The sequence below is a fragment of the Nerophis lumbriciformis genome, linkage group LG31, assembly GCF_033978685.3.
Source record: "Nerophis lumbriciformis linkage group LG31, RoL_Nlum_v2.1, whole genome shotgun sequence".
In the NCBI taxonomy this organism is placed as follows: Eukaryota; Metazoa; Chordata; class Actinopteri; order Syngnathiformes; family Syngnathidae; genus Nerophis; species Nerophis lumbriciformis.
This window is the reverse complement of record NC_084578.2, coordinates 5,405,695-5,427,518: the sequence shown is the minus strand read 5'-3', so window position 1 is coordinate 5,427,518 and position 21,824 is coordinate 5,405,695. Positions and strand designations below refer to the sequence as shown.

The window sequence follows — 21,824 nt, the reverse complement described above, 5'->3', positions numbered from 1 at the left end:
ACTTTTTTGCTATAGTCTTTTGGTTTCATAGTTTATTCTCCGCCTCTGTGCGCGCTTTTTGTTTATTCCTTTTTTTTGATCAAATATAAATAAATCATGTACCTTCATTCCCGTCTCGCCCGTGCCAACTTTCCGTTGCATCCCGGAAAAGCAAACACCCAGGACCAAGTCATGACACAATGACACTTAGCAACTTTGGGGAGGGTGGCAAGAACCACATAAAAAACTACAACTACGGCATACGTCACTTCCCTTTTCCCAATTCGTTAAAAAGATGGAAGTCAACGCAAATTACTGATATTATGGCAGAAGCTCCAAAACAACCAAAAAAAACGAAAAGTTTTGTCTGAGGAGACAAAAAAGAACAACAGATAAAAGGACAATCAGGATCAACATTAGCCCGGCATTCACTCACTGGCGTGAGCTTAAATGTGAGGGATTTCTGATTGATGCTGCCTTGGTTCTGTTCCGGCTGGACTTGTAAGTATCTTTTGATGCTCATATCAAAATGATAATGCTAATGTTATTGCCGGTAGCAATAAATAGCCACCGGCTTGATAGTTCGCAGTTTCCCACTGACACGACGAGACACAATACAAACTCAAAAGTACCGTATGAAGAAAAAAACAATGCGATGACTGCAAACCACAAATATAAAGTTGGAGTAAAATATTTAAGTTCCTACTGTGGAAAGATCAGTCTTACTGCATACCTGCCAACTTTTGAAATCAGAAAAACCTAGTAGCCAGGGTCCAGGGGCCGCAGGCCCCGGTAGGTCCAGGACAAAGTCCTGGTGGGGGGTTCAGGCTTCGCCCCCCGACGCAAAATGATTGATTGCATTCAGACAGGTTAAAATGTTGCTAAAACCATCACTTTTCTATCAGTCACAGTGACTTTTCAAAACAAAAATATTACAGCAAAAATCATATGGGTTGATTGACATGTTTATTCTGTAAGCTAACTTAAATAGTTTGAAATTATTTTGACAGTTAATGCCAGTTATCCTGTCAACCTTTCACAAGACTTCAATTTGTTAATTGAAAGTATAAACAGTATAAACACTTTTTACAGTAAACAAATGGTAAAACAGTACTAAACAATTCCATTTAAAAAAAAATTGGTGTCATTATTAACTTTCTGTCCAAGCTTGTATAATCTACTGCCTTGTTCAATTGTAAAAAAATATTCTGTGCCTAAAATTCACATTTCTATCACAATTATCATACTGTAAACATGGTAAGCTAACTTCATTAAAATTAATAGTCATGTCAATAGCATGGAATTACAATTCTAATGTAGTTTTTTTGTAAGCCTTTCAAAAGAATTCAAAATATGAAAAATTAATGAAAATTAATTTAAGCCATCAGACACTTGAAAAGTGGCACATCACATCTCTAATGTAATCATTTTAACTTTTCAACAGAAATAACACTGCAAAAATATTAAGGACATACTTCTGTATTTTGGTAGTTATGCTGTCAACATTTAACAAGATTTCTTCAACTTGGACTTGAAAGCATAAATAGTATAAACACTTTTAACAGTATAACAGTACTAAACAATTCCAATAGATAACATTGGTGTCATTACCTTTTTGTGGCTAAAATCCAAATTTAGCAACGGCATTAGACTTGTGTTTTTTTGTCCCAACGTGGTCTTTTACATCGCTAATTCCTCCGTGTCCAATCGAAAAAATCTTGTCTGCACAAGGTGCAATTCGCGTAGTTTTCACCCTTTTTGGAACGGATAATTATTCCCGGATAGGCTTTTGAATATACTTCACGGAATGACTGCAGTTTTCTTTTCGGTTTAAGACTCGTTTGCGATTTTTCTCCGGCTGATTCCATGATCGTTCGCTCGTTTGGAAACAATGGGCAACAGGTGCCTCGTGCTTGGCAGCGGTGCTATAAATAGCCTCCCGCATGGCATTCGGAATGGCTCGATAGGAAGTTACGGGAAGCAGTGTCGATTGTCATTGTTGTTACGCGATTTCGTGAATAAAACTTAAAAAAACATTTTTTTTTAATTAATGAAAAACCGAATTTTTTATCACTGCAACCGTAACCCGGAATAGGTTGATGAAAACCGTACTAATTACGGGAAAACCGGAGTAGTTGGCAGGTATGCTATATGCACTAGTCCTCATGGGAAACGTGGTCTTCATTTAGGCAAAAGACTACGTTTGGTCCACTGGCTCTGCCAAAATGAACCAAAACTGAACATTCTTCGGTGGTGCTTTAAGAGCGCAGTCATTTCGTTTCAGTTCACCTGGTCTACGCCACCTTTGGTTATGAATGACACAAAACACTTTTCGGAAAAATAAAACGAAAAGAAGCGAGCCGTGAGCACATTTCTTGAAGACAATCTTCTCAATTGTAACAAGGGCATTAGGTTGGCCCAAATTCTGCTTATCAAAGACAATAATCCACCTGATCCCCAAAGACTTCACATTCCTCAGAGTTAAACATCATGTGATAACAGTAGCCAACCTTTAGTATCCATGACCCTTAAAGACAAGCAAACCTGGCTAAACACCATTAGCCTTCGTACCAGTAAGCGAACCCACTTTATGCTACAGTTGCAAGGTGATTATAAATCCTTTTTTTTAAACTTTCAATACATATTACATTTAATACAACAACAACAACAACAAAATGTGGTGATTGGAGAAGAGGGACACTAGAGTGATTGTGACGAGAACAAGCTTTTAATGTAATCAATAAGCTTTTAGTGTTTAGGTTTAATGCACCACACTTCTCATGTCAACAAGTAAATCAGCATCTCTTCTTCCAAAAAGTCACCTACAGGTAGAAGTAGTAAACATTGTTAGGGAAAAAAATTATTTCACTAATTTACTGTTGTATCACTTTGTAGATATGTAGTTACATCAACCTATAATAAGGTGATTTACCTGTATGTTGTAGCCTGCATTACCACACCGTCAAACTGTACACACAGCACAAAATTCTGCTGTGTAATGTATACTGCCAGGAGCCAAGTAGGCAGGCTAGGAATAATGTCAAATCAATGAAGTCACTTGATAAAGACAAGCTACGTCACAGCCTGATGAGCCCTGCATTAGGTCACATTGACAAAAGGCCGACAGATAGTCGCAGTCTGATTACGGTCTGCTGATTACTACAGTAGGTAAAGGTTAGGGCTGGACTAGGGGTGTAACGGTACACAAACATTTTGGTTCGGTACGTACCTCGGTTTAGAGGTCACGGTTCGGTTCATTTTCGGTACAGTAAGAAAACAACAAAATATACATTTTTGGGTTATTTATTTACCAAATCTGCAAAATCTTCCACCAAAAATATTTTTCTTAGTGGAATATTTGATGTGAAGTAATCGGAACCTTGGATAGGTCAATATCTCATAATAACATTGATTTTGATTCACTATTATGTTTTGAGCAATGACAGTTTGAAAGAAAAAAAAACAGCTTTGTTTTATTAGTCAACATTGCAACTTTTTCTAAATTACATTTAACCTTTAAGCTTTTTTATTTCACTTTTGTTATGTTTTTGTTTATTTTAAAAGTATTTTTAGAATGTGCCCTGGGCCTTTAAAACATTAGCTGTGGACCGCAAATGGCCTCCGGGGCACACTTTTGACACCCCTGCTATAGATAATAAAAAAATTAAATGTGATAAATCTATGGATAAAAAGCAGAGCCTGGCGACGCATGCGCGTTTATCATAACTCTCTCTCTCTCTCTCTCTGTCTCTGCCCCTCCCTCACCAATGCTGCTGCGCGCACCATTTGTTTTGTTTTTAACCCCTTCTTAACCCTGAACGTACATTGAAAATACACGCAACCCTAACTCAAAATGCCGGACATTTGAGGCATTTAAGAAAATCCGCCCTGACAGCTCCGCAAAAGAGGACATGTCCGGTGATAAGAGGACGTATGGTCAGTCTATCGTAGCCCGTTAGCTGCTAGCATGCCGTGTGTTGTGCCTCGGTGTGCATTGTTTACACAACCTGCGTTACGCTACTTAATATGTCCATGAGGAAACTCGTTCGGTACACATCCGAACCGAACCCCCGTTCTTTGATGTTTCCCTCTTACACACACACACATGTAAGAGGGATGTGTGCTATGGCTATGAGTTGTTTTTTCCCTTGGCCTCAGTCTGGACGCCCTCTCCAGGGGCCCAGGCTTAGACGGATTTTATTTTTTCTCTCCCCCGCCCCCACCATTCTTTACCTGTATCTCACCTTTTTTGTAAGGGGCGTCGTAAGTTGGCAGACCTGTCAGCGATCCTGTTCTGTCTCCCTGTAATGTTTGTCTGATCGTGAATGGAATTGTGCTGAAAATTGTAATTTCCCCTCGGGTATTAATAAAGTATTTCTGATTCTGATAACTGGCCAATAAAACAGACTGTTAAACGCAAAAATAATATCAGTGAAATTTACATAAATATGAATAAAATTCTGTCATTGCGAGAAGGAACATTTGTTTGGGAAAATAATGTGTCCGGGAATGCACATTCATCCAAGAAACACGTCCTAAACTAAACGTTGACACGGCCACTTGAAAGAGCGACTAAACAACGAAGCTAAAGCGAGCAAGTACAATCCATACACAAACAACACACATCTGCATAAAACATAAAAACAATATTCTCTTACCCATCCTCCTCTCCATCCAGAGTCTTGAGGCCAGCTGAAGCAGTTAAGGCACTGGCAATGGCAGCGTTGCCTCCAGCTTCTTGATTCTGGCCAGTACTTGATCCTGATCCTGGGTCTCCTCCGGAACACTTCGGCAATCCTAATAGAGCTGATGGATACTGGAGGAGGAGTCGCTGAGCATCCTGGAGCTCAGTGGTTGTGAAGGTGGGCAAACTAGCATAGAGGGCACTAGCTTGAGCAGCATGGGCCAGAGCCAGGGCCTGGGCACTGCTTAGGTCATGGGACACACTCTGGGGGACACCTTGTGAGTGCATTCTATTGTTACCAACATTAAGAACTTGGGCCTGGTGATCAATCGGAGGGTTGGATGGAGGCACACCGGCTGCAGACACCTGGTTCTGAATTGTAGTGGGCAACTGGGCGCAGACACCAAGGCTCTGGATTTGTGTCGGAAGGGACTGTGGTTTCTGTTGCAGGCAATCCAAATGGGAACTGTGGCTAGGAGGCGGTTGACCTGCTACTCCAACATGAAAAGATGCATTGGAGGTGGTGGCCTGAAGAGATGAGGGTTGCTGTGGCTGACTTTGGAGGAGTGTCTGTGACTGCTGCAGGCCTCCCATCACCTGGCATCCTCCATTCGGTTGCCCAGAAGAACTTGGTACACCTTGGTTCAAAAGAGCTTGATGTGGCTGGCTATACTCAGGGGGTCTCATCTGCACTGACGCTGCACATGGAGGCTGGGTGAGAGGAGCATAGCCAAGCTGGTGCGGTTGAACACTCACTAAGCCCTGTGTGGAGCCTGTGGGCTGATTTGCAACTGCCTGCGCGTAGGTGAGCTGTTGCTGGGGTAGGTGGGGCAAAGGCATTCCACTGGTGATCGGGTGGCAGGGCATGGGTACAGGCTGGTTATTGTTTGAGGAAGCCATGCTAGCGTTGATATGTGAATGGGCGATGTCTTGAGGGTTCATGTGAGGTTGAGTGTGAGACACACCCATACTTAGCCCACAGGGGATGATTGCTTGGAAACCCTGAGAAGGGGAGGCATAATCCTGTGCATGTTGAGCAACTGAGGGTCCCCCAGCCTCTCCACTGCCAACATTTTCCATATAATGGCTCACTGTACTTAAAGTACTACTCACGGAGCTACTACTTGTGCTTTCTCTCTCTGAGCACCCAACAAAGTTCTCAGAGACAAACTGCCGCATGCCGCCAGAGCTCGCATCAGACGTCGATGAGCAAGTGGCAGAGTTCGGGGTGTCTTTGTCATAGAATTCAGTGCATATCCATCTGCCCTTTTTGAAGGGCTCAGAACTTGAGTCCAACTTCACCACCCTGAAGCGAGAACTGGTGGTAGCGACAGCCGGTGCAGGAGTTGGGGCAGGTTGGGCAGGAATAGCGGCAACGGTAACAGGGGTACTCATGGACTGCAGCACAGCAGACCCATGTCTAGTCTGAATCCCACATGAGAGACCAGGCCCTCCAGAGGCACTGGCAACAGTAACAACAGAAGTGTTTGTAGCACTAAAAGTGATGTGCGAGTTGAGATTTTGTTGGAGCTGATTCATGCTATTATTGGCGTTTGTCTTTAGGTTTCCCCCGGATGCAGAACCATCTCCGGCACCAGCAGTACCTTTCGCATTGCTGTTAGCACTCGCGCTTATTCCCCCCCTCACAGGCACGTTGGCGGAGCTCAACATATTCACATTACTAACACTGCTGGTCTGGGGATTAACTATACTAACTGCAGCGCCTGTAGCAGAGCTAAGCATTGCAGGAGCAGGTCCCAGGCCTACTACGCCCACAGGCTGAGAGACCATATTTGCAGAGATCTCTTGAGAGACATTAGAAGGCATTTTTTGAGTGACAGAGGCAAGGGTAGACGAGGTGCTCACAGGCCCAGAAGACAGCGGGTAGGCCTGGCCATGGTTTTGAGGAGGATGACGATGCACAGTCCCATTTACCATACCTCCCCCATGCTGTGGAGCTTGATTCAGGGAAGGCTGGTTTGGAGACAACAGTCCTGGAGTTTCAGCCTCATGGAAATTATTCAGGGTCTCCTCAGAGGAGCTTCTCTCTGCACCGACTACGTCATTGGCTCGGGAAAGAGACACATCCATGATTTCCGAGGATGACAAATCTTCCGTGTGGGACTCATCCAGGTCATCGTAGCTCTCTGTGTCTTCTGCAATACTGTTGTTGGTACTCACAGATATTTGTGCGGAGGTCACGCTTGTAATCTGGAAGCCGCTCTTCTTTTTCATCTGAGCCCCAGTGGACTGCGTGGCCTGGGAATGCAGATTCAGGCTGTGGGAAGGAGGGTGGTGAGGTCCCGGGGAGGACGAACCAGCAGGAGTTTGGCACTGGATCAACAGGGAGGTCTGGTATTCTTCTGCAGCCGAGCCGTGGCTGTTGGCGACCGCCGGTGTTGACAGCGTGGAGCCGCTCCCACCGCCTGTGTTGCTGCCCCTCCTGTGGAAGACCATCTTTCTAACACCGCCAGAGTCTCCGGTGGGGTCCGGATGATGCATTGCAAGAATATCCGGGGGGGTAGTAGGTCTCTGGCAGTATGTGACAAAGTTGACGCCGCCGTTTTGGCAAAAACGCAGCCCAAAAAGCACTATTTGAATATTGAAATAGTCCCTGGGAACTATCAAGAAGAGTTCAAAGTTGCATGTATAACCGACGGCCACTCATGCACGATTAAAGGCTAAGCGTGGCAAAAAAAAAGCGGGTGGCCGCTTTACTTGTAGCTGGCGAGCTAGCGTCAGCTGGTAGCAGTTGCAATGTGCCGGCGTGGCCACTTTTTGTCTTTTTTTTATGGCTAGCAAACAAACATTTTGTAGACTACAACAAACACACGCGTGGACGCCGAGTAAAGTGCCACGCCGAGGAGCTAATGTCGGGGTGTTGCTGCTAAGCCCGAGAAGAAGTAAGGTAGGCTAGCTAGCTCGGAGTATCCATCACAAGCTACACCGAGACGTGTTTTAGCTTTCAATCCTCGAAACAATGAAGAAGGAGCCACCTTTCATCCGTGGCGGCCGTGACGCGCGTCCCCAATTCGGTCACTAAGCGGTGGGCGTAAAAAATGTTAAATCCGTCCCGTTTGAGTTCCACGATGTCGTCCTTGGTTTTGCTGTATCACCGGTCTGCTCCGACAGTAGCCGCCGCTCGGTGTGGAGCCTCCTGCGCCGCAGCTGTGTGAGTGTGTGTGGGCGTGTGTGTGTGCTGGGACCCGGCTGGAGGCTGGAAGGCTGGAAGGGAGGGGGGGGGAGGAGTGCGAGGCAATATGGCGCCCGCGCATGGTCTCTGCTACCAGACATAAAGCAGTCTGGCAGCGGCCGACGTCACAGGATTGGCGGAAGTTGCCGAAACATGCCGAGCACGAGTCGCTTCGCTCGTCGGCCCCCATTCGTCACGCATATCTTTTTTTTTTTTCATTATAATTTTTTTTAAACTTAATTGTTAGCTATTTATTTACGATTTCCAATGCATAAAAAAAGCCAAGCATGTATGTTATTGTCTTACATAAGGATTATAAATGATAAACAGCACATCTCTTTACAACGTTTGCGTATTTCTAGTATGACCATACTTGCCAACCTTGAGACCTCAGAATTAGGGAGATATTCAAAAGGCCCGCTGGGGGGTATATATATATATATATATATATATATATATATATATATATATATACACAGTGCCGGCCCAAGCCTCCATGGGGCCCTAAGCAAAATTTGATTTTGGGCCCCTCTATTTCTGCCAATAATATATAAATAATATATAAACTCATTGCGGCTCTGGCAGTGTTGTTTACATTATCCTATTGTCAGCCTGGCATGTCTTTACAAATGACATGTCATTTATAAAGATATGGGGGTGGCCCAGTTAAGAACATAAATAATACCAATGAATGAACGAATGATGTCCAGAGTGCCACATATGGTTCCTAATCTTAAAATGTAGAAAACATTCAGCTACAAGAGTGGCCTGGGGTTGAACAGTCCAAGTGATAAAGCTTTGTATTTACAGTAAAAGAGTCATCTTGTCTCATCAGTCTTGTACATATTAGTCTTTAATTACTAGTTTATATTTTTAGTTAATTGTTCATATTTAATGTTTACTTTGAACAAAGAGAGCGCAGTCTACTGAAGTTAAATTCCATGTGTGTTAAACATAACTGGATAATAAAGCTGATTCTGATTCACTTTATTATTTTTGGTAACAAAAACCTGAAACAGCAATGTGCAAAAATGTTGACCTTAAATTGTGTTTTTGTACAATAATATATCTTTGATAATTTGGAAATCATCAGTCAGACTCGTACATGCAAAAAATAAAAAATAAAACATTTTTGTTAATTGCTTTTGGGGGCCCCCTGGTGGCCGCGGGGCCCTAAGCAAGCGCTTAGTACGCTTATGCCTTGGGCCGGCTCTGTATATACAGGCCCGGCCCTAACCAATCTGGCGCCCTAGGCAAGATTTTAGGTGGCGCCCCCCCACATCGGCAGTGAAGTGTATATACTCACAAGAAGCCGAATAGCTTTGTCTTTGACTCAGTGGCCTAGTGGTTAGAATGTCCGCCCTGAGATCGGTAGGTTGTGGGTTCAAACCTCGGCCGAGTCATACCAAAGACTATAAAAATGGGACCCATTACCTCCCTGCTTGTCACTCAGCATCAAGGGTTGGAATTGGGGGTTAAATCACCAAAAAGGATTCCCGGGCGCGGCCACCGCTGCTGCCCACTGCTCCCCTCACCTCCCAGGGGGTGATCAAGGGTGATGGGTCAAATGCAGAGAATAATTTCGCCACACCTAGTGTGTGTGTGACAATCATTGGTACTTTAACTTTAACTTTAACTTTGACCTTTTTTCTACTTAAAGAAAGCAAATTAACAATCAGAATAGTTAACAAGATAAAAAAAAATATGAATAAATAAATGAATGCAAAAAATAAAAAATGAATATATGAAATACAATATTTTTTACATACATATTGCTTAATTAACATTAATGATGTGCACTTTAACAACTAGGCTTACAACTATACCTAATATATAAAGGGGTGGAAAAGTGACTATTACCTGCAGGGCAAACATTAGCTAACCAGAAGGCAATAACACCTGCTTAAAAGATCTAATACAAATGTCCCTGAGGAATGTAAGGTGGGAGTACTGTAATTACCTAACGTTACATTATTATTTTCCATAACAATTTAGCCCCCTCCACAATATTAACCCGACGTTAAAACAGAACTAGCTATTTATTGATTAGCAATTGCCGAATCATGTAACATTAGCTTAATGCTAAAAAGCCAGGTTACTATCACATTCTGTAACAGACAAATAATTTCATGTAGGCTAACGTTACCTACCTGCTACCTCTTGTCTTTTTCTCGTTTCTCCTCCTCTTCTTTTCTCTTTTTTCTTCCCTGGGCACCTGACAGTTTTGGCCGTTTTGACATCTTGTGTTGATTTTTTGATGTGGTGACGTCCAAAAAGAGTCATGATACGGGAAGGGAGGGGGCGCACCGTGCGGAAGGGGGGGTGTAATGTTGTAACAAATAATATTTCCATTATATAGGCTTTACTTTGCATTTTAATTAACGTGGGATTATTTTTTGTATTTAGAAATAATAGTACCAACTTTTTTTTTTTTTTCTCCAACATTTGTGGCACTGGCGTGGCGGCCCTTGACGGACGGCGCCCTTAGCATTTGCCTATACGGCCTATGCCACGGGCCGGCCCTATATATATATATATATATATATATACACACACACAAACACACACACACACACACACACACACACACACCTTTTCAAAAGGCCCGCTGGGGGGTGATTTTGGAAGAAATTACCAATATAGTCCAAGATTATATCTGACCAATACAAGGCTAAGACTAGATCTGACCAATCTAAGTCCAAGACTACATCTGACCAATATAAGTCTAAGACTAGATCTGACCAACCTAAGTCCAAGACTACATCTGACCAATATAAGTCTAAGACTAGATCTGACCAACCTAAGTCCAAGACTACATCTGACCAATATAAGTTTAAGACTAGATCTTACCATTCTAGGTCTAAGACTAGATATTGCCAATCTAAGTGCAAGACTACATCTGATCAATATATGTCTAAGACTAGTTCTGACCACTTCAAGTCTAGGACTGATCTGACCAATCTAAGTTCAAGACTAGATCTGACTAATTTAAGTCTAAGACTAGATCTGACCAATTTAAGTCAAAGATTACATCTGACCAATCTAAGTCAAATACTACATCTGACCAATATAAATCCAATATTATATCTGACCGATACAAGGCTAAGACTAAATCTGACCAATATAAGTCTAAGATTAGATCTGACCAATCTAAGTCCAAGACTACATCTGACCAATATAAGTCTAAGACTAGATGTGACCAATATACGTCTAAGACTAGATCTGACCAATCTAAGTCCAAGACTACATCTGACCAATATAAGTTTAATACTAGATCTTACCATTCTAGGTCTAAGACTAGATCTGGCCAATCTAAGTCCAAGACTACATCTGACCAATATAAATTTAAGATTAGATCTGACCAATCTAAGTGCAAGACTACATCTGATCAATATACATCTAAGACTAGATCTGACCACTCCAAGTTTAAGAATAGATCTGACTGATCTAAGTCCAAGACTAGATCTGACCAATTTAAGTCTAAGAGTAGACTTGACCAATCTAGGTCTAAGGGTAGATCTTATCAATCTAAGTCAAATACTACATCAGACCAATATAAGTCCAAGATTATATTTGACCAATGCTAGGCTAAGACTAGATCTGACAAATCTAAGTCCAAGACTACATCTGACCAATATAAGTCTAAGACTAGTGTGACCAATATAAGTCTAAGATTGGATCTGACCAATCTAAGTCCAATACTACATCTGACCAATATAAGTTTAAGACTAGAACTTACCATTCTAGGTCTAAGACTAGATCTGGCCAATCTAAGTGCAAGACTACATCTGACCAATATACGTTTAAGACTAGAACTTACCATTCTAGGTCTAAGACTAGATCTGGCCAATCTAAGTGCAAGACTACATCTGATCAATATACGTGTAAGACGAGATCTGACCACTCCAAGTCTAAGACTAGATCTGACCGATCTAAGTCAAAGACTAGATCTGACCAATTTAAGTCTAAGACTCGATCTGAACAATCTAGGTCTAAGACTAGATCTGTCCAATCTAAGTCCAAGACTAGATCGGACCAATCTAACTCTAAGACTAGATCTTACCAATATAAGTCTAAGACTAGATCTGACCAATCTAAGTCCAAGACTACATCTGACCAATATACGTTTAAGACTAGATCTTACCATTCTAGGTCTAAGACTAGATCTGGCCAATCTAAGTCAAAGACTACATCTGACCAATATCAATTTAAGATTAGATCTGACCAATTTAAGTGCAAGACTACATCTGATCAATATACATCTAAGACTAGATCTGACCACTCCAAGTCTAAGACTAGATCCGGCCAATCTAAGTCAAAGACTACATCTGACCAATACAAATTTAAGATTAGATCTGACCAATCTAAGTGCAAGACTACATCTGATCAATATACATCCAAGACTAGATCTGACCACTCCAAGACTAGATTTGACCAATTTAAGTCTAAGAATAGATCTGACTGATCTAAGTCCAAGACTAAATCTGACCAATTTAAGTCAAAGACTAGATCTGACCAATCTAGGTCTAAGACTAGATCTGACCAATCTAAGTCCAAGACTAGATCTGACCAATCTAACTCAAGACTAGATCTTACCAATCTAAGTCTAAGACTAGATCTGACCAATCTAAGTCCAAGACTAGATCTGACCAATCTAAGTCTAAGACTAGATCTTACCAATCTAAGTCTAAGACTAGATCTGACCAATCTAAGTCTAAGACTAGATCTGAACAATCTAAGTTCAAGACTAGATCTGACCAATATACGTCTAAGACTAGATCTTACCATTCTAGGTCTAAGACTAGATCTGGCCAATCTAAGTCAAAGACTACATCTGACCAATATCAATTTAAGATTAGATCTGACCAATTTAAGTGCAAGACTACATCTGATCAATATACATCTAAGATTAGATCTGACCAATCTAAGTGCAAGACTACATCTGATCAATATACATCTACGACTAGATCTGACCACTCCAAGTCCAAGAATAGATCTGACTGATCTAAGTCCAAGACTAAATCTGACCAATTTAAGTCAAAGACTAGATCTGACCAATCTAACTCAAGACTAGATCTTACCAATCTAAGTCTAAGACTAGATCTGACCAATCTAAGTCCAAGACTAGATCTGACCAATCTAAGTCTAAGACTAGATCTTACCAATCTAAGTCTAAGACTAGATCTGACCAATCTAAGTCCAAGACTAGATCTGACCAATCTAAGTCCAAGACTAGATCTGACCAATATACGTCTAAGACTAGATCTTACCATTCTAGGTCTAAGACTAGATCTGGCCAATCTAAGTCAAAGACTACATCTGACCAATATAAATTTAAGATTAGATCTGACCAGTCTAAGTGCAAGACTAGATCTGACCAATCTAAGTCTAAGACTAGATCTTACCAATCTAAGTCTAAGACTAGATCTGACCAATCTAAGTCTAAGACTAGATCTGACCAATCTAAGTCCAAGACTAGATCTGACCAATATACGTCTAAGACTAGATCTTACCATTCTAGGTCTAAGACTAGAACTGGCCAATCTAAGTCAAAGACTACATCTGACCAATATAAATTTAAGATTAGATCTGACCAATCTAACTCAAGACTAGATCTTACCAATCTAAGTCTAAGACAAGATCTGTCCAATCTAAGTCCAAGACTAGATTTGACCAATCTAAATCTAAGACTAGATCTTACCAATCTAAGTCTAAGACTAGATCTGACCAATCTAAGTCTAAGACTAGATCTGACCAATCTAAGTCCAAGACTAGATCTGACCAATATAAGTCTAAGACTAGATCTTACCATTCTAGATCTAAAACTAGATCTGGCCAATCTAAGTCAAAGACTACATCTGACCAATATAAATTTAAGATTAGATCTGACCAATTTAAGTGCAAGACTACATCTGATCAATATACATCAAAGACTAGATCTGACCACTCCAAGTTTAAGAATAGATCTGACTGATCTAAGTCCAAGACTAAATCTGACCAATTTAAGTCAAAGACTAGATCTGACCAATCTAAGTCTAAGACTAGATCTGACCAATCTAAGTCCAAGACTAGATCTGACCAATCTAAGTCCAAGACTATATCTGACCAATCTAAGTCTAAGACTAGATCTGACCAATCTAAGTCCAAGACTAGATCTGACCAATTTAAGTCTAAGACTAGATCTGACCAATCTAAGTCTAAGACTATATGTGACCAATCTAAGTCTATGAGCATGAACTGATGAACTACTCGGATGGAAGGCGAGTAGTAATTCATAAATTGTTATTAACAGATGAAATGGACCAAAAGGACTCGCCTGACGCTCATGAATTCATCATTTACTGAGAGGACCACTTTCTCACTGTTGGACACGGCGGACAAATCGGGTACACTTTGTTTCTAAATCATATTGTTTTGTATATTATTGCTTTTGTATTTCATGTACTTACACTTTAGTAAACAACATGTCTTAATATTGTGTGTTTATATACTGGTATCAGTGTACAAATATGCAGTATACCTGAACTGTGAAAGACACAAACCACACACTTCTACAATGTTCCTGAATGTTCCAGGAACTTAAAGTTCCTGAACTTTTGGTGGGAAAGGGCTTAATATTTGATTATTGTTATTTCCGACAAAATCAAAATGTCTAAGGAATGTCCATGGGATTTTATACACGTGATAATCATAAAACCATGATTATTACTCAGACCATACCGTACAGTCAGAGTCTAAAATCTGCTCAGGTTGTAGTCCATCATTATGATGCAGGCACTTTCAGATATGGGATTGCATGAGATGCGTACAGACCGAGCATATGGACGAGTCTTTGAAAAGATTGAGAAAAACGTAACTTTGGATCATTTTAAACTAAACCCTTGCCGTGGGTTGTGTATGTGGTCGTCAAAACAGTTTCTGTAACAAACTGATGCAGAGCTTTGCTGGATCCTTCTGCAGACACCATGTCCGTCACACTGGATTATTCTGAACACGGGTACTCTCTGGGACCTTTCACCCTCGTGTTTGTGGGTAGAGGACAGAGGTAGACATTCCGGCCTGAAAAAGTTCCCACTCTAGGTCAATGAACTCTGTTCATCTAACACCTGACCACGTGTTATTTTCCTCTAGTCCCTTTATTCTATTCCAGAGGTGTCCAAATTTTTTGACTTGGGGGCCACGTTGGGCTAAAAAAATTTTGGCCGGGGCCGAAAGCCAACAGCATGTAAAGTAAATATACAGTATATTAAAAAAAAAATATATATATATATATATATATATATTAGGGTTTTTTTGGGGGTTTTTTTGCACATCTTTTGTAGTATTTATTTATTTATTTATCTTTTGTTTATCTTTAATATATTTGTTAGATTGAATCTAAGTTTGCATATATTCATGTGTGTCTATATTTGTTGTGGGCACTAGGTGACAATTACCTTGGGAATTAAAGTGGGTGGGTATTGTAAGGGGTGGGGTTTACTATGTTACATATTGTAAAATGTGCAGATACCTCAACTTGCTGTTGCCATGATCCATCATAATGTACTGTCTGCAAAATTCAATAAAAATATTTGGAAAAAAAAAAATATATATATATATATATATATATATATATATATATATACAGGTAAAAGCCAGTAAATTAGAATATTTTGAAAAACTTGATTTATTTCAGTAATTGCATTCAAAAGGTGTAACTTGTACATTATATTTATTCATTGCACACAGACTGATGCATTCAAATGTTTATTTCATTTAATTTTGATGATTTGAAGTGGCAACAAATGAAAATCCAAAATTCCGTGTGTCACAAAATTAGAATATTACTTAAGGCTAATACAAGAAAGGGATTTTTAGAAATGTTGGCCAACTGAAAAGTATGAAAATGAAAAATATGAGCATGTACAATACTCAATACTTGGTTGGAGCTCCTTTTGCCTCAATTACTGCGTTAATGCGGCGTGGCATGGAGTCGATGAGTTTCTGGCACTGCTCAGGTGTTATGAGAGCCCAGGTTGCTCTGATAGTGGCCTTCAACTCTTCTGCGTTTTTGGGTCTGGCATTCTGCATCTTCCTTTTCACAATACCCCACAGATTTTCTATGGGGCTAAGGTCAGGGGAGTTGGCGGGCCAATTTAGAACAGATATACCATGGTCCGTAAACCAGGCACGGGTAGATTTTGCGCTGTGTGCAGGCGCCAAGTCCTGTTGGAACTTGAAATCTCCATCTCCATAGAGCAGGTCAGCAGCAGGAAGCATGAAGTGCTCTAAAACTTGCTGGTAGACGGCTGCGTTGACCCTGGATCTCAGGAAACAGAGTGGACCGACACCAGCAGATGACATGGCACCCCAAACCATCACTGATGGTGGAAACTTTACACTAGACTTCAGGCAACGTGGATCCTGTGCCTCTCCTGTCTTCCTCCAGACCTCGATTTCCAAAGGAAATGCAAAATTTGCTTTCGTCAGAAAACATGACTTTGGACCACTCAGCAGCAGTCCAGCTCTTTTTTTCCTTAGCCCATGTGAGACGCTTTTCGCGCTGTTTCTTGGTCAACAGTGGCTTGACACGAGGTATGCGGCAGTTGAAACCCATGTCTTTCAAGCGTCTCTTGGTGGTGGATCTTGAAGCACTGACTCCAGCAGCTGTCCACTCCTTCTGAATCTCCCCCACATTTTTGAATGGGTTTTTTTTCACAATCTTGACCAGGGGGCGGTGATCCCTATCGCTTGTACACTTTTTCTGACCACAGTTTTTCCTTCCCTTTGCCTCTCCATTAATGTGTTTGGACACAGAGCTCTGAGAACAGCCAGCCTCTTCAGCAATAACCTTTTGTGTCTTTCCCTCCTTGTGCAATGTGTCGATGGTTGCCTTTTGGACAGCTGTCAAATCTGAAGTCTTCCCCATGTTTGTGTAGGCTTCAGAACTGGACTGAGAGACCATTTAAAGCCCTTTGCAGGTGTTTTGAGTTAATCAGCTGATTAGTTTGTGGCACCAGGTGTCTTCAAAATTTAACCCTTACACAATATTCTAATTTTGTGACACACGGAATTTTGGATTTTCATTTGTTGCCACTTCAAATCATCAAAATTAAATGAAATAAACATTTGAATGCATCAGTCTGTGTGCAATGAATAAATATAATGTACAAGTTACACCTTTTGAATGCAATTACTGAAATAAATCAAGTTTTTCAAAATATTCTAATTTACTGGCTTTTACCTGTATGTATGTATGTATATATATATATATATATATATATATATATATATATATATATATATATATATATATATATATATATATATATATACAAAACCCAAAATCAGCATAGTTGTGTAAATGGTAAATAAAAACAGGATACAATGATTTGCAAATCCTTTTCAACTCATATTCAATTAAATAGACTGCGAAGACAAGATATTTAATGTTCCAACTGAGAAACTTATTTTTTTTTGCAAATAATCATTAACTTAGAATTTAATGGCAGCTACACCTTGCAAAAAAGTTGTCACAGGGCCTTTTTTTTTTACCACTGTGTTACATGGCCTTTCCTTTTAACAACACTCAGTAAACGTTTGGGAACTGAGGAGACCAATTTTTTAAGCTTTTCAGGTGGAATTCTTTCCCATTCTTGCTTGATGTACAGCTTAAGTTGTTCAACAGTCCGGGGGTCTCTGTTGTGGTATTTTAGGCTTCATAATGCGCCACACATTTTCAATGGGAGACAGGTCTGGACTACAGGCAGGCCAGTCTAGTACCCAGACTCTTTTACCATGAAGCCACACTGTTGCAACACGTGCAGAATGTGGCTTGGCATTGTCTTGCTAAAATAAGCAGGGGCGTCCATGAAAAAGACGTTGCTTGGATGGCAACATATGTTGCTCCAAAACCTGTATGTACCTTTCAGCATTAAAGGTGCCGTCACAGATGTGTAAGTTACCCATGTCTTAGGCACTAATAGACAATTATAATATATAATATATATATATAATACAACTCAATATCATCACAGATGCTGTCTTTTTAACTTTGCGCCCCTAACAGTCCGAATGGTTCCTTTCCTCTTTGTTCCGGAGGACACGACGTCCACAGTTTCCAAAAACAATTTGTAAATGTGGACTCGTCAGACCACAGAACTCTTTTACACTTTGCATCAGTCCATCTTAGATGAGCTCGGGCCCAGCGTTTCTGGGTGTTGTTGATAAATGGCTTTGGGTTTGCATAGTAGAGTTTTAACTTACACTTACAGATGTAGCGACCAACTGTAGTTTCTGACAGTGGTTTTCTGAAGTGTTCCTGAGCCCATGTGGTGATATCCTTTACACACTGATGTCGGTTTTTGATGCAATGCCGCCTGAGGGATCCAAGGTCACGGGCATTCAATGTTGATTTTCGGCCTTGCCGCTTACGTGCAGTGATTTCTTCAGATTCTCTGAACCTTTTGATGATATCACGGACCGTAGATGGTGAAATCCCTAAATTCCTTGCAATAGCTGGTTGAGAAATGTTGTTCTTAAACTGTTCAACAATTTGCTCACACATTTGTTGACAAAGTGGTGACCCTCGCCCCATCCTTGTTTGTGAATGACTGAGCATTTCATGGAAGCTGCCTTTATACCCAATCATGGCACCCACCTGTTCCCAATTAGCCTGTTCACCTGTAGGATGTTCCAAATAAGTATTTGATGAGAATTTCTCAACTTTCTCAGTCTTTTTTGCCACTTGTGCCAGCTTTATTTAAACATGTTGCAGGCATCAAATTCCAAATGAGCTAATATTTGCGGTGAAGCCGCATATTTTAACCTGATTAATCTACGTCCAAGACTAGATCTGACCAATATAAGTCCAAGACTAGATCTGACCAATATAAATCCAAGACTAGATCTGACCAATCCAAGTCTAAGACTAGATCTTACCAGTCTAAGTCCAAGCGTAGATCCGACCAATTTAAGTCTAAGACTAGATCTAACCAATATAGGTCTAAGACTAGATCTGACCAATTTAAATCAAAGACTACATCTGACCAATCTAAGTCTAAGACTAGATCTTACCAATCCAAGTCTAAGACTACATCTGACCAATATAACTCTAAGACTAGATCTGACCAATATAAGTCTAATATTAGATCTGACCAATCTAAGTCCAAGACTACATCTGACCCATCTAAGTGAAAGACTAGATCTGACCAATATAAGTCTAAGACTTGATCTGACCAATCTAAGTCTAAGACTTGATCTGACCAATATAAGTCTAAGACTTGATCGTACCAATCCAAGTCTATGACTACATCTGACCAATATAACTCTAAGACTAGATCTGACCAATATAAGTCTAATATTAGATCTGACCAATCTAAGTCCAAGACTACATCTGACCCATCTAAGTGCAAGACTAGATCTGACCAATATAAGTCTAAGACTTGATCTGACCAATATAAGTCTAAGACTAGATCTGAGCAATCTAGGTCTAAGACCTGATCTGACCAATCTAAGTCAACGACTACATCTGAACAATATAAGTGTAAGACTAGATCTGACCAATATAACTCTAAGACTAGATCTGACCAATATAAGTCTAATATTAGATCTGACCAATCTAAGTCCAAGACTACATCTGACCCATCTAAGTGCAAGACTAGATCTGACCAATATAAGTCTAAGACTTGATCTGACCAATCTAAGTCTAAGACTTGATCTGACCAATATAAGTCTAAGACTTGATCTTACCAATCCAAGTCTAAGACTACATCTGACCAATATAACTCTAAGACTAGATCTGACCAATATAAGTCTAATATTAGATCTGACCAATCTAAGTCCAAGACTACATCTGACCCATCTAAGTGCAAGACTAGATCTGACCAATATAAGTCTAAGACTTGATCTGACCAATCTACGTCCAAGACTACATCTGACCTATCTATGTCCAAGACTAGATCTGACCAATATAAGTCTAAGACTAGATCTGACTAATCCAAGTCTAAAGGATAGCTCTGACCAATCTAGGTCTAAGACTTGATCTGACCAATCTAAGTCAACAACTACATCTGAACAATATAAATCCAAGATTAGATTTTAGGATTTTTTTTTATTCTTTTACTCACTCTGAGAACGAGGGCTCTGAACACGTTACGTCTTTCTGGCGACTGCATTCTTCACAAAACGAGGATTCATGCGAGTCAAAATTTCTTGACTAAAAGTAAAATTGTTAATGCAATTTCCCCCAAGAAATGTGTCATTGTAATATCCTTATGCAACATTGACTATTGCGTACTTAGTTGGGGTATCTTACAGTCGGTAAAGTCAATTAATCCTCAACATGGGAGAGTCATTGGCAACTGGCGAGTGACAGAAGAACCTGAGAGCCGCCGGTTGTTTAATAATGAAGGAGAACATCTACGATGAGTTGAGCTCTCACTTTTACGTTCATAAAATAACCTTGATTCATCAAAACAGTTTGGAAGGCAGGTTTTCAACATGTGTTAATAATACCAGTGATGTCCTACTTAGTCCCACTTCAATAAATACTACTCAAAATTGATTGATTGAAGCTTTTATTAGTAGATTGCACAGTACAGTACATATTCTGTACAATTGACCACTAAATGGTAACACCCCAATAAGTTTTTCAACTTGTTTAAGTCGGGGTCCACGTTAATCAAATCATGGTAATAAAATAATTTATGTCGCCACATGACCACGGCTTGAAAAATACTATAGAGAAACACACGTGTGCACTACTGGGCATTGAACCACATCAATTTGTCACGAGTGTACAAAACGGGCTATTTTTTGGCGCATTTTAAAATCAATAAACCCGCATCAGACGTGGTACTGTCAAAACTAAAATAATTGTAAAAAAAAACATATTTAATGTGAAAAAATATATTTAAACTCACAATTTGTAACGGTCATTTGGTGCCGTATAAGCCATTGGCATACTTGCCAACCTTGAGACCTCCGATTTCGGGAGGTGGGGGGTGGGGGCGTGGTCGGGGGCGTGGTTAAGAGGGGAGGAGTATATTGACAGCTAGAATCAAGTATTGCATATATATATATATATATATCACCACGCCCCTAGGCCAGCCTGTACCCACCCACTCTGTGCCCTATATAAACCATGGTATGCGAATGCTCCCATTAAAATCTCCTGATGATTGAGGGTACCCCCCCTCATGAAACAGGCCTGTAGAGATGAAATAGTCTTGTGATTTTTTTCCCACACATACATATATATATATATATGTATATATGTATATATATATATATATATATATATATATATATACCTACATCCTGAAAATATGCAAACAAAACTGTGTTTAGATAATTGATACTTCAAACTTGCATAACTAAATCTCAAGGAATATAACATAACTTGGCTTCTGAGAGCTTCAAAATGTAATGAATAAAATGCTAAAGTTGTTGATAAACAAGCAATTATTTTAATAATTAAATATGGTCATTTTAAATGAATTATTATGATCATTTAAAATTAATTATTTCAAATATGTTTATTTTAATGTATAATTCTAATGCCTGGATGTAATAAGGAGTCAGAAAAAATACAAATAAAAATATAATTAATTTTGATGTTTTTAGCAAAATATAGTAAAAATGTATTTAGTTTATTAATAAATATATTTATTTTTAGGTAAGATAAACATAATAATACAATTTATCTCTTGTCTGGATGATTTTAGTTCTTGTCACCCTGTTGTCCTCCCATCATGAAAAAAGGCTGTCCTCACTCAGGTCCACATGGAGCTGGAGGGGGCGTGGCCTCCAGCTCCGGCTGAAAATCGGGAGATTTTCGGGAGAATATTTGTCCCGGGATGTTTTCGGGAGAGGCGCTTAATTTCGGGAGTCTCCCGGAAAATTCGGGAGGGTTGGCAAGTATGGCCATTGGTACCACTCGTAGTTGGTAGATTCGAGTGGAACTGGCAGACAAACCATTTCACCGCC

At 40.1% G+C, this 21,824-nt stretch overlaps 1 protein-coding gene across 1 annotated transcript in view; it reads right to left on the bottom strand.

Moving 5' to 3' along the window:
• LOC133574049 (TSC22 domain family protein 1-like) overlaps nucleotides 1-7,872 on the bottom strand; it is an 89,988-nt gene extending 82,116 nt beyond the window's left edge. Inside the window, exon 1 of the mRNA XM_061926073.1 lies at nucleotides 4,638-7,872. Within this exon, the coding sequence (XP_061782057.1) occupies nucleotides 4,638-7,165 (2,528 nt within the window). The 5' untranslated portion in view covers nucleotides 7,166-7,872. The remainder of the gene's footprint in view (nucleotides 1-4,637) is intronic.
• Nucleotides 7,873-21,824: the final 13,952 nt, after the last annotated feature.